Source organism: Lytechinus variegatus, chromosome 8 (genome assembly GCF_018143015.1).
Source record: "Lytechinus variegatus isolate NC3 chromosome 8, Lvar_3.0, whole genome shotgun sequence".
In the NCBI taxonomy this organism is placed as follows: Eukaryota; Metazoa; Echinodermata; class Echinoidea; order Temnopleuroida; family Toxopneustidae; genus Lytechinus; species Lytechinus variegatus.
Window position 1 is genome coordinate 27,721,492 of NC_054747.1, and position 14,886 is coordinate 27,736,377.

At 36.9% G+C, this 14,886-nt stretch overlaps 1 protein-coding gene across 1 annotated transcript; it reads right to left on the reverse strand.

The window, feature by feature from the left end:
• Positions 1–1,731: 1,731 nt before the first annotated feature.
• On the reverse strand, positions 1,732–14,509 carry LOC121420274 (protoporphyrinogen oxidase-like). Its single transcript, XM_041614848.1, has 9 exons — positions 14,380–14,509; positions 12,353–12,487; positions 11,335–11,583; positions 9,980–10,127; positions 8,334–8,539; positions 7,953–8,025; positions 5,767–5,999; positions 4,669–4,861; positions 1,732–4,098 (listed from the first exon to the last, which is right to left on the reverse strand). The coding sequence occupies exons 1-9, from the start codon at positions 14,503–14,505 to the stop codon at positions 3,968–3,970; spliced, it is 1,494 nt and encodes a 497-aa protein (XP_041470782.1). The 5' UTR covers positions 14,506–14,509; the 3' UTR covers positions 1,732–3,967.
• Between the last annotated feature and the right edge of the window lie 377 nt (positions 14,510–14,886).

A 14,886-nucleotide genomic window follows, 5' to 3' on the forward strand; every position in this document is an offset into this window, starting at 1 on the left:
AAAATTAATGAAAAAAATATTCACTGTTACCTCAGTGTTAATGGATAGGTGAGAGTTTGATGAAGTCTGGACAAAATATTGGGTTTTGAAATAGTTTGCTTCACAAATATATTCCATGAAATTTTGCTAAATAAAACTGAAAGATGAATCTTTACAGCACTCAACTAAATTACGGACAATAACATTTTTGTTACTCAAGTTCTGTCAAGCCAATTCGTTCACCATCAACATTTAATTGCTACACATGATGTGCATAGAGCTAGAATTTACTTTGTGTCAAATCTAGTTAACGCTCTTGTTTCAAAAACGTCCCCATTTTCGGTGGGGCAATGCCCACCTAAATTGACTGAATACACTCATCCTTCTCTTCACACTAGCACTTGCTGTGCAAACCCTTCACTCGAGATAAAGGTCTGAATGCACAGCCTATAATGCATTTTGATACTGAAGCCCCTAATTGAAACAGCAAGTTTTGTATGTGCTAGTCTGTCTTTGGAGACCCACTTGTTGATCAGTTTCAATCAGGGTCTGTGCCTGCAGACTTCTCTCTCAATTTTCCTCTCTGTTAGCACTGTTAAGTCCGCTCCTATCCTGTCTCACTCCCTACTCTGATCCTTCTTTCCAAGCCCCTACCCCCCCCCCCCTCCTCCCCCTTTCTTTCTCTCCATTTTATTTTCACTCTCACTCACATTTCTTTAAAAATAAATAAATAACGGACATAGTGAGTGTATATTGACAAGCTTCAATATGCCGATTTTAACGTTTTTCTTTCCTACTGTACAGTACCAATACATTCATATTATTTCATCAATGTGGAAATACAAAACATGTAATGTAGAATTACTAGCTTTATTCTATGCCTCCTGTCCTTGTCTTTCAATCTTGTTCTTATCCTATCTAAGTCTTTCCCCTCATCATCTCACACATTCTGTCTCTCTTCCATCCTCAATGCCCCCCCCCCCCTCTAATTCTTGAACAAAAAGTTGAATCAGTAGCGAATCCTGAGGGGGGGGGGCGAGGAAGGTGGGCCCCCAGGCACGGGAGGCCATCCATGTATTCATTTTATATTAATGCTTTGAGCTCCATCCCCTGGAACCATAATACCTTTTACCAGTGCTCGACATCTTTTGCTTTTGGGGGAGGAAAATACAGGGAAAACATTGACTGATATGATGAAGAAATTTAAATTGCACTTTTATTGAATCCTGTAAAAACGCAGTTGAAATGCAGTGAAAATTTTATAAAATCTCATAAAATCCCGGATCCACAACTATTTGGATGGTACAAGCGTATGTAAAACCCAGATGAGATCAGTTATACATCTTGTACATATTAATTGGCATGTGAGGTCATAATACTTTCTGTCATGATGAATAAAAAAAAAGTAATACAATAATTTCATTTTAATGTATTTTATTCCTGAATAAGATGCACAATTTATTGCAAAAGAACGTGAAAACACTATTGCTTATAGCTAACTGATAAAACATGCTTGTACTGTTTCTCATAAAAAAATATATAGTTCTTTGTAGTATCTCCTTAATAAATTATATTCACATAAACATATTAACATGATCGAACACATATGCTTCAATTTCTAATAATCAATCAACTACAATAAAGGAGAAAGGATTGGTATTTTAGTACTATACCTAGCAGTATATATTCATAATTCTGGAATATAAAACAAAACAAGGAAAAACATTTAAGTAAATTTTTATGTTAAAAAAATGGCTTCACATAAATATATTCCTACAAAGTCTACAAGCCTGTGAGTATGAAAGGAAAGAAACAAGATGAATTCTCTGTGTACATTATCACTACATGAGCCTATCTTTAAGCTAATCCCTAAAAACTCATTGAGTTATTGTGAGATTAATAAATTTCAATATAGGTGTATACATATATCAATTAGATGCTCAAACACTCAAGATGACCATCTCCTGTGTTTATTGATTACTTTTTTTTAAAGAAATTTTCATTATGTTGTTTACATTATTGACTAATTATACATGTATTATGTTAACAAATTCATAATACCTCTGACAAAGATCTTTAACCACAGAGGCATAAAGGGTATTACAACATAATCATTTTATCCTCAAGATAAACTTTTGAATATAACAGGAAAAATTATACTTGCTCTATTTTGCCTAACACTAATTTAACATCTAAAGTTTCTATAATAATGCAGCTTATATTTATATACTTAAGAATTAAGAAAAGGTTATTAAAACGAATATTGTGATAGAATCTGTTTGTATTACGTAATTGTGAATGTGAAGTCTGTCTATGTATAGACACAACCCAAGTGTTTACTTTGTTGTTCCCAATATAATACAGTTTCCCTTTTTTTCAAAACAAACAGATTTTGAAAGAAATATCTCCTTTTAAAGTACAGATTACAAAACTTTTCTTAAGTTTTCTAAACTGTACTTAGAAAGGTATATTTGAAATTATTGCCTGTCTGTTACCCCTTAACACACTTATTATCTTTATCAAATTCTGCCAGGAAGGAGATTTTCATATAAAGTTTTTATGATCAAAATGTGCACATGGTACCTAACACACGTTGTAGAGCATGTCCCCTGAGCATCACATGAAGTGGGAATTTTAGTGCACTTTAGTCACTTAAATCTTTGAAAAAAGTCTTTGAAAAATCTTGGAAAAAACACCTCTAAATGGAATAAGATGAGCCCAGGGGGGAGGCAGAATTCAAAGAGGCAAACTTCACTGAATGTCCAATTTTAGCTAATAGAGTTGACGTGATATAATCCAGGAAATCCAACAAGAATGCAAAGATTTTCATCTCAGTGATCATTTCTTCTCACACATGAAAATTCAAGAAACTTTGGTAAAAGCAAGGCAATTAACAGTCTGCTCAACATAGATTCTTTCCATACATGCAAATAGTTCCCCCTAAATCAAACTGACAAAACTTTTTTTCAGGAAAATGTTGAGGAGAGTAACAACTTATGAATGATGATATGGAAGAGGTTCATCGTGGTGAAGAATTGAGTAATAGAATTAACCAGTTGTCTCACGATGGATCAAACGTAGTGGGAAAGCGACGTTTCGTCTGCAAGCTGCTAGACTTCGTCAGGCAATGAGCAAAGAAGCTGCTGCACGGTGCACGCTCCAGCGGGCACCAAGCACCAGCACGGACCCTGATTGGCCAGCGGCTTTGGCCAATCACAGCGCAGCTCACACCCGAGTGGAGCCGGACAATAGCTCCCGACGCTATATAACCCGTGCACAGCAGCTTCTTTGCTCATTGCCTGACGCAGCTTGCAGACGAAACGTCGCTTTCCCACTACGTTTGATCCATCGTGAGACAACTGGTTAATTCTACTACTCAACTTATGAATGTTTCCACACTCATTGACAAACTTTTGTTTCACAATTAAATTTATCCATTGAGTCAACCAGGAAACATAATCTTGGAAATTCTTGTCATTAATTTCAATGTGTGCTTACTCAATCACCATCTTGAAAAATAGAAAACCTATTTGGGTTTATACAAAAGGTTTTCAATCAAATGAATAGATTTTAATGTTTCATATTGCAGGGGTGTGAGTGGTCACAAATAAAAAGATCTAAAAAAAGCTGAGGAGTGGTAAAAAAGTCTTAGAGTGAGCTCCCATTATTTTTGTACAGAGTAAAGCCAAAGAAAGCTGAAATTAAGCTAAATATCAAAACAATAAAAATCTGAAATCAGATAAAAATCTGAACTCTCACACCCTTGATATTGTTTGACAATGCATACTATGTCATTTGAATTATATTCCTTTGTTGGATATGGAATTGAAATAAAATGAAATTAAAAAGACCCACATATTTGGCACAGCATTAAAGGTAACTTGATGATTATTTTATGTACAATATACTCTCAGCCTACTCTAATATATTTTCACTATTATTGAGGAAGATTCTGTGACAGTACAAACAGATAGTATTTTATATTTTATCATTGCTTTTGAAGAGAATGTATTGCTTGTCGAGCTTGGAAGATACAATCATTAACACTGACTCCTTTGTAAGAAGATCCAATAATACTGAGTGGAAGATGATGATCTTTGATGTATGAAAGTGCATCTTCTGCAGGGAGAAAAAAATATAGGAAGGAAAACAAAAACAATTTAAATTCACCTTGATTAATAATCTCTTTATTATACATGTAGACATTCCAAATATCTAAGCGCTTACAGATTTATTATAACCCTTGTCATCAGATTCAGACACACCCCGTAAAATTTGAAAATACAATGGCGCACCCCACAGAATGCCTTCACTGTGGATAATCCCGCAAAATTTGTTCATTTGTGAACGATGACCCTTTTTTAATTAATAAGATATGTTTTTGCTTTGCTTGTCAAGGTGGTCGAGTTTAAAATGACAAACAATTTTTTTTTTCAAATTCTTTGGAAAGATTTGCACCGCGCGAAATTCTGACTCGGGATCTACACTTGAGTAGAAGAGTATCTGCAAGACCTAAAATACTATAAAAGTTGTAATATATACTCCAAACTTAAGCATTTCATGAAGTGAAATAAGAATGTAGCACAAACGGGGTATGCTGTACATAAATATTGATTATTCTGTATAATTGCCCCATAGTACTTTATTCATACTACCAAGAAACTTTCTCATGAAATTCAATAAACTTACCAACAAGTTGCGTATGTCCTAGTCTGTATTGCGGTATACAATCATGATGGATATTGACCTTTGAGAAGGTCGGCTTCTGACCGATCCCAAGATGATCATGGACAGCGGTCAAGGCACTTGATAAGAGGTCGCTGGGGTCAACATTGTAGGGGTCACCAAAGAGGTCATTGAACCAAGCACCACCCATCATGCACTGCAGGTCCAAAGAAAGAAAGAAAAAAAAAGATATCAATTCAAAAGAGAACAAGTGGAATGCCTCTGGCGGTCTCACCTGCATCACGCGATTCAATATAGCAGCAGTGCTGACTTTGAAAACTACTATAACTCGCACAAGATGTTCAGTGATACTTGGTTACTCTTATGTCCACGTTTTATGAACTAGACCTATACACTTACAAAGATATGATGGTAATTCAACAAATACCCCCAACATGGGGAAAGTTCATCGACCTTAAATGACCTTTGACCTTGATCATGTGACCTGAAACTTGTACAGGATGTCCAGTGATACTTGATTACTCTTATGTCCAAGTTTCATGAATCAGATCCATAAAGTTTCAAAGTTATGATGGTAATTCAACAGACACCCCATTATGGCCAAAGTTCATTGACCTTTGACCTTGGTCATGTGACCTGAAATGCACATGGATGTTCAGTGATACTTGATTACTCTTTATGTCCAAATGAACTAGACCAATATACTTTCGGTTAAGATTTGGTGTTGAAGCCGCCGCCGTCGGAAAAGCAGTGCCTATAGTCTCACTCTGCTATGCAGGTGAGACAAAAACCAAATTGTCAATCATATGATATAATTCCAATACCAATTTAAAAAGCTACAATATAATCTTAATCAAAAGCACTGGCCTCTGTTACTACATATGGCAGCTGTGAGAGAACTCCTATTTTTAGTGCTGACAACTTTCATGAAAGGCTTTTCACCAATATTTTTGTCTGACATGGTATCAGATTTGACATCTTTCCTTGATTTTGATTGGCCAAGAAACAGTTACTATGGTAACTGTCAGATAAAAAGGGACTTTTCGGATTAAACTTCCAACAAGTTCTTTCATGAAATGCTCCGGACCAAGTTATACTTACAGTCATTCTTGTTGTGGGGTCTTTCCTCCTGTCTAGCTCAGGAAAAGCGCATGAATCAAAGATCACACCAAGTACTCTGGACTGCACGGATGAAGGGACCAGATAACCAAACCCGGTCACAGGGAGCTGTACATTGTCGTACTCTAGATTGACCACGGCTACGGTACAGCTGGTGATCTGACGAAGAAGGTTGGACAGTTTCTCATGTTCAGGTGGAAGTAGTCTCTGGGTGACTGTGTGGAAACAGAACAAAATAAGATAGCATGGTATCAAGTCTTCTTGAACTGTTGGTGATCCAACGGATCTGACACATCTAAGGGATGTGATGAATCAGAAGCAGCTGGTGATCTGACGAAGACGGCTGGAGAGTCTCAAGCACAGGAGAAAGTACCTAATCTCTGAGTGCTTGTTTGAAACAGAGAGCAGAGGAGAGCTTGGTTAGTTCTCATCAACCAATGGTGATACATACATGTACATACATAAACAGGTACGTACATAGCGCTTTACCAAAAATATGATCAAAGCGCTTTACAATGAACTACCGGTAATATTAATAATGAAATTACATTGAACAGCACATAAAAAATGTATCTATGGGGACAGATGCCTGAATAATGCCCTGTTCACCCGCAGTTTAAGGAAGTTGCCCAGAAGGCTCATAACACACAAGGGCTCTAAAAACACCAGGCATAGGCTAAACTCTTACACATATTCAACTCCGAAAGCATGAACTAAAAAACATGAATAGCTAAACCACTAGTTACACCAAAAAATCATATAAGGTGATCTGACAAATTTGACCCAAGGGTTTGATTATATCCAAAGATCAGGTGGAAATAGTCTCTGAGTGAATTTGAGCTTGGTTGATCCTCATCAACTGCTTCTGTGACAGATCTGACGGAACTGGTAATCTGACAAAGGTTGGATAGTTTCTCATGCTCAGTATACTAGTATTGAACCATATGTTAACAATTTCATCACAAGCTATTACCGCAGTATCTCAACTCTTCCGGATCTCTGCACATAAAAATACCACCAAAATCATGAAAATAGCAATTCATGATGAATGACTAGGAAAATGGTGTAAATATCTGTATGCTAAACTTTGATGCGTGTAATACAATGTTTCTGCACTGCTTGCTATTACACCTGCATTTTAGCACATCAACTCTCACCTTCCAACATATTTGCTATACCTGGGTGGCAAATGCATATAAATTGCTGTGCGAAAGAAAATCAGTGCTGTAGTGGAATTTGAACCCTGGACCTTGTGGTTTAACCCTAAATAGACTGGGCTATTTCGACGCCTATAAAGAAGACGGGGGAGTAATCCCTGCACCATCGGGGGGGGGGGGCTGATTTATGATCTCGGCCGTCGATCGTGCGATCGCGATGAAAATTGGCACACGCATTACCCATGGCATTACCTACAATACTATAACATCAAATTCTGCAAAAAATCTCATGTCTCATTAATTATGCTAATTTATGCGTAAAATCATAAAAGTTTGCTCTAATTAATAAAATAATGCCCCTGAAATGCTAATTTTTGTTTCACATACTCTAGATAGGCATCTGATCAAATCTATTAAAAAAAATTCAACATCACATTTATTTTCTTATGTATTCTATTGTTTTCTAAATTTCTTATGTATTTCTTTGTTTTTCGACTTTTTATTTTTTGTTTTTTCAATGGAAATTGTCTGGGACTTTATTTTGACCATAAAAAAGATAAAATTAATTGATTTTAAGCAGTAAGAGGAAAAATAATGATACATTTATGAATTTTGGATAAAAACACTATTTGCATAGGATTTGTACACAAATTCACGTTTTTGGGTAATTTTGGGTCTGCATGCACTTACGAAATGTTGCGTAATTTCAGAACCGCGTACCCGGGGGTCTTAATTTTGGTCTCAAAATTTGCGCGAGACTTGAAAGTAAAAAGTCAGCTAGCGACGCGGTCAAAAAAATTTGCGCGGCGGATTTATCACGAAAAATGTTGAGGGGGGCTGAATCAGCCCCCCCGTCTTTTTAGGGTTAAAGTCCAGAAGATAATCCACTCGGGCACAACATCTCTACCGCCCTAGAAGTTCATGGGGGGGGGTGTAAATGGAGAAAAGATGACAGTGGATCTACATGTAGAAGTGTTGATCATTTTGTGGAATATAAAAATATCTTCATACCTTGAGCAGAAGTGGCACAGACAACATGATCCGCCTCCCACACCTCACCGTTCTCAGTCATAAGCCTGACACTCTGTAACAGATATGATGGAAAGATAATAAAACACAATGTAAGAAACAGAATAATGTTCAATAAATGGAACCAAGGGGTGGGGTGGGTTCCAAGCAGATACTAAACCCTAGATATACAGTGTAATAGCCCCCCCCCCCCCCCATTTCAGAGGAAAGGAGCACTGGTAGTAATGAATAGCATTGTGACTGGTATGGGTTTTTTTCTCGTTTTTTGGGGGGGGTCTCTAAACTTATAGTACATGTAGCATTTAAGAGTTAAAAAAACTGCCCAAATAAAGGTAATTTGGTACCAAAAAAGAAAACGTTTACCTTCTGTGTATCACGTGCATCAGTCTGCTGAATGAACTCGATCCTCCTACATGGATTTGACCTTTGAACTTCAACCCCATTCTCAATCAGCCAATCAGAAAGCCTGTTTGGTAATGTTTCAAGTCCATTGGTCATTGTCCAGGTGGCCCATCTCTCTTCCTTGGCTTTCTGGGCTATATTGCTCCTACCAATGTCAGGGAATTTTTCTGTATTTGGAGGGAAATATTGAAAATCTCTCCCAATCACAACTTTAAACTTATTCTATCTAAAACCATTTCAAAATGATAAATATGTAATGCTACAAATTATGCTTAATGTAAACCATTGTCCCTCTTCAAAAGATTTATAGCAAAAGCAATACAAAAAATCGCTAAGTGCCAATGAATAGTTGCCCCGTCAAAGATGTGAAGGGACTAGAAAAGGCATCTAATACCCCTTTCGTAAACCCAATTATGCGACTAATAGCAGCATAATTTGGTCGTAAAATCGGAGGAGGACCAGAGTTATCCGTATTATTTTGATGCTGCAATTATCCGCATAATAGCAGCATCGGGACCAGATTTGACTTTATGAACATATTTTGAAAGTAATGCGGATAATTGCCATGGAGCGGTCACAAGGTCACCCTTTTCCAACGCAACCGCATCAGAGGGGGTGTGTGCAGTTGCCATGATGATTATCCTCCTTTTTCAGGACAGGCGCTCATAAAAATAGTGCTGATTATTTTCGGAGTTTATGAACGCAATTTTTATTGAAATTATTCGCATTACTCTTAGGCGGCTAATTGGAGGATAGGTTTATGAAAGGGGTATTAATTCATCCGATATTAGTTACTTGCATGTTTTTTTTTCTGAATGAAAGCAATACAAAAATTCATGGATAGTTGCCCTGTCAATGACGTGAAGAGAGTATATAAGTGGAACGCCTCTGGCAGTCTCGCCTGCATTACAAGATTTGATACAGTAGCAGTGCTGACTTTGAAAACAGCTACTGATTAATAATTCACAAAATTCAAACTGATATTAAAATTGACCATTGACCGAAAATGGCCTTTGACCAAAATCATGTGACCAAAGACGTGTGCAAAACAAAGATTCATACTCGATTACTCTTTGTCTATGTTTCGTGAACTAGATCAATAATCTTTCTAAGTTGTAACCCAATACCCTTACACCCAAAGCTCATTGACCTATATGACTTTTGACCTTGATCATGTGACCTAAAACACGCAGATGATTCAGGGATATGCATTTGCTCTTATGTCCAAGTTTCAGAACTACATCGATAAACTTTTAAAGTTATGATGACATTTCCACAAATATCCCCCACATTACCGCAGTTCGTTGACATTAAATGACCTTTGACCTTGGTCATGTGATCTGAAATTTGCACAGCATTTTCAAGGATACTTGATTGCTTTTATGTCCAAGTTTCAGGAACTAGATCCATAAACTTTCAAAGTTATGATGATAATTCCACAATTACCCCCAATTGTTCAAATCGGGCAAGGAAAAAGTTTATAGCAAAATTAAAAATAACATTCAGTTACATGAATACTTAAAATGCCATATCTTTCTTATTTCTTGCCTAATTTGTTCCAAACTTACATCATTCTGTTCCTTTACCAAGGTTGGATTCCCTCTCACCTGGTTTATCTCTAAGGCCTCCTATGATAATAGAACCATATTTCCTCTCAGCATTAAATATTGCAGGGAAGCATGCCCTCATGCTCAGCTCCTTCGAGTCTCCTGCAAAGATGCCCCGACAGAATGGATTTGCAAGATATTTAGCTACCTGAAATTCATTTCATATGAAATAGAAGTATGAAAAAGGCATGTTCAATTACGGTAAACAAATTACTTGAACATTTAATGTGATCCTCGAATGAAATTCCTGCCATTTTCTTTTACACTCTCTTCTGCTTTTTCATAGTTCAGATTAAAACAATATATATAATAAAATGTACATATGAAGATACAAAATACCTTAAAGGGGAATGAAACCAATGGAACAAATAGGCTTGTGTAGAAACAGAAAAATCATAGAATAAGAATAAAGAAAGTTTGAGAAAAATCAGACAAATAATGAGAAAGTTATGAGCATTTGAATATTGCAATCACTAATGCTATGGAGATCCTCCCATTGGCAATGCGACGAGGATGTGTGATGTCACTGATGAACAACTTTCCCTTTGGTGGACTATAAAATACCCTCAAAATGTCTCTTTTTGCTTTTTCTTATGATGATACAAACTCTTTATCCATGATGTATTCTTAAAAAATATGTATTACTTGCCCTCATGTAGAAAGAACACATGATCTATGGATAGATGTGATAAAAGAGGCAATTCAAGTGAAATATCTACTAAAGTAATGGGGAGAGTTGTTCACAAGTGACATCACACATCTTTGTCACATTGCCAATTTGCTATCTCCATAGCATTAGTGATCGCAATATTCAAATGCTCATAACTTTCTCATTATTTGTCCGATTTTTCTCAAACTTTTGTTGATCTGTTTCTTTGATTTTTCTGTTTTCACACAAGCTATCTTGTTCCAATGGTTTCATTCTCCTTTAAACTAATGTACATTTTGATTCATTCAAGAAGAAATACAAATTACAAAGAGAAAATTCATCTGGATAATTTACTGTTATTGAAATAGAGAACAGTATCACGTCCAATTCGGACCCTTCTGCCAGTCCAGATGAACAGATTGTCTCTTCGTAATTTACATAAAATACCTTGTTTATTCAGTAAACCTCTTTATTAAAATTTTCATGGCATTATACATTTATGAAAATGTGTTTTAGAATTATCAGAGAGCTATTTCACAAAGTGTCATGCTTAAGTTCCAACATTCACATAATATTCAACACGCAATCTCCTTGACCAATATGCATGAGAGCGTGCCCTGACTAAGGCCACGATGCACTATCAACAGCATGAACTGGGAACTTCAACGCGATTTTCAATCAAAGAAATTTTAGGTCAAGAAATTACCTCTTTCCCGAGTCTCCTCGAAAAGAAATCATGGATGGTCTCATCCTCTTCTTTACATTTGACGGCGAATGGTTCTCTGATCAACCTGGATAAGAGTGATTGTGAAAACGGGGCCTGTCGTCGGAGGACGGTGGTGAGGGATGATGGGAGGCGATGGAGGCCGTCTTGGGTGTAGATGAATCGGTTTTGCGTGGCAGGGTGGCTGCGTGTGACGGGTATGACAGCATCTTCCAAGCCGATGGCGGATACCTACTGGGAGTACAAATATCACACCCATCATCTGATGAACTTACCTCATTTCACAAAACATGATTTATGACAAATTTGCTCACAACCAATTACATGTAAATGGCGGAAGTTAGTAGTACTACCTAGTAAAAATATCACAATAATCATCTGATGAACTGACCTCATTTCACAAAACATGATTCTTAATTTTATGACAAATTTGATCTCAACCAATCAAAAGACGTAATTCAGTAACACTGTACATATTTAAGAGTAACAGCAAAATTACAGCGTATTCATTAAATGTTTTTATTGAATAATAATGTGATCAATTTTAAGTCATGAATATAGACGGAAGATGCCAGAAAAACTATATGTGGATTCTTGCTTGAAAATTTCAGGGAATTATTTTCCAGGAGCATGGCAATTTATTAAGCATTTCCGTGTGGGTGCAACTGTTGCTCAAAGTGTCTTTTGTGTAGCAAGTTTTTTTAATATGACTGAACAGAATGTCATTTCCCAAACCAACCAGTTATTCACATTTGGAAATAAAAACAATCCCAAGTATTTTTGTAGACTTTTGACAATATGAAACGATTGTCAGTTGATAGCTATAGCGTATCACTTTTCTGTAATCGAGTGTTGTATGTCGCATAATTAAATGTATCATTTCTAGAAAGATGGCTTCAGCCTTCCAGGAAGAATTATATTTGAAAAGAAAATTACACAATGTATCATGTGTTTCATAACCAAATTATGTACTAGGTACAATAGGTCTAGATCTACCTACCAAATCCAGAGTGTTCTTGCCAACAACTCCAACAGGACGGATGCTACGCGTTCCTCTTTCATGAACAGCTCCCTCTGGTGATTGAAAAGAGTCAACCCATCCACCAACTCTGGGACTGCCTTCTAAAATGACAATCTGTAAGATAAAGATGGTTCTAAGAGCAGCTTCAGGTTGGTTAATTTATGGGGATATCCTTGGGAACTGCTGGCAAGGTTTGAAAAGAGGCCATTAAGGGCAGCACATAGCGGAAGACTCTAATGCCATTCAAAGTTTATGAGCGCCCCCCATGTGAAAATATTCATAAACTTTACTTTATTCCTCATAATGTGCATTAAATCAAAAAAGGGGGAAACTCACAATGAAAATTTGTTTAAATCTTTATGTATTGTCTGTATAAAATTTTTTGTGTAAACTAAGCTAGCTTCTTAACAAATTTCCAATTGTATTTGAAGTCAACGGGTGCACAGACATGGGGCATCCTTTTTTTAAAATTGACTGGCCGAGGACAATGGACAATGTTTTTTTTCAAAGACTTAAGTCCAAGAAAATCATATATAATTCTTACAAACTTTTCTACAATTTTTGGCAACTTACTCATAGGAATAATAAGAAACATTATCAACTTAAAATGTTTGTTAAGGATGTTCCACAGTTACAATAAATTCAATGTCATTTTCACCAAATTTTGCAGACTTACTTCAGCACTTAAATTCCAAATATGCAAAAATAACATGGGTTCATGTGCTAGATTTTTTGCTATTGAGCTCTGAAGTTCACCCAATTTGAAGTTCTCAAGAGTATATGCACATTCAAAAGGTTTGGGCATTAAAGACCTCCTTGAATTAGTGTGTATGAGGAGAAATTAAAAAAATAAATAAATGTTATAGAACTCCTCGAAACAGACGGCTGCGAGCTGTCTACATCATCATCATCTGATACAGGAAGAAGGTGATGGCCTGCAATTCCCGGTCATTCCATCTTATTCTAAATGGTTTTAATCTGGTTAATGTAGTAGCAGTGACAGCTAGTTTTGCAATCGCTTGAGGGTTGTCAGCTGCCAGCGCTCTGTTTATGAAAGGATTAGCAGCGACAGTCTTAACCCGGCTAAGGAGAGGATTCATTGAATGACCAGGGCCCCGTTTCTCAACACCTGGACAAGTCATACTTTTATCCACCAACCATGGAGTAAGTTCCAAACTTACTAAACCCGTTTCAGAGAATGCTTCCTGACTAGAAATTCCCTTGACATTGATACTATTGGTAAAAAGAGCAGACGAGACGTAGCCTTAGTCACAAAAACAATTTTTAAAAAGCAAAAATATGATTAAAACTGCAATTATTGACTTTTATTGTGATGAATTTGGAAATACATCTAATTAAAATAATACTAGCAGAGGCAAAATATGCACCATACATATGTACGGCATTATCGTGATATAGGGAACCACCGATCACTTCATACAGCAGCGCTTTATTCAGTCACACGCACGGTTCCCTATTTCCACCTCCATTCACTTTGTACAGTACGAGTGTGCGTACATAAATCTACGAGTGGTTCCCAAAACCACGATTTGGCCTTGAACATACTTAAAGTACTATGAAGAATGGAGCATGCAACTGCTGAGAAAATGAAATTGTTTTGTTCTCGGTCTCAATCGGCCATTTTTTTGTTTCCAATTTAGAGACAAATTTTCGGGGTTTTTTAGGTTCCAGTCTGTGCCTCGAGGCTCGATCGATGTCTGTGTGTCACCATAGTCATAAACCTTCATCCATATAATTGTGGTAAGTGCGTAATTTCAGTTTCCACATTTTGTTAAGATTATTATTGAGAGTGCTAATCTACCCCAGTGTCTCCCTCGTTTTGCACGGTCGACTCCAATTCCCGAAGCGCACCGTCGCGTCCCGGCACCCCGGCGGGGCCGGGGAGAGTCGGGTGTCCGTCCGTAGGCCTAATTCACGCCGCATCGTCGCTTAACCCAGCTTTAGTCGGTGATAAGATTTAAAATCGTAACGTAAAATTTATTCACCTTTTCTTGGCCATGAGGATCAACTAATTTGTTTTCTCCAATTTGAGAGACTCTGGAATAATATGCAGCTGCAAGTCCTGAAATTCCACCGCCCAACACTACCGTTCCCGCTTGCTTGATCGCCATGTTCGGCCTCGGCCTCAGATATCTCTTTGAATCAAATATGCTGAATGTGTACGTACGGTATAATACGCATAGGTACGTGGAGCTCTACGGTACAGTGCGTATCAAAAAAAAAACAGGACAGAGTTGAAAAATCTATAATATTTTTGTTTTAAATTATGATCTCTATTTTGGTGTCATAAGGTGCTCTGAAGTCTTATCTTTCAAATGACATTAAAATAATTTAGTTTCCTTCATGCTTGAGTGAACAAGGAATGTTTTTGTCTGGGGTTAAAAAGGAAGGTTGCGCCAAAATGATGAAAATAGGCCTAAAATGATAACTGATCTGGTCGGCCTTCTTGCTAATCAGCAGACTTCCTCGTAACCTTTTCATTATTTTTGCCA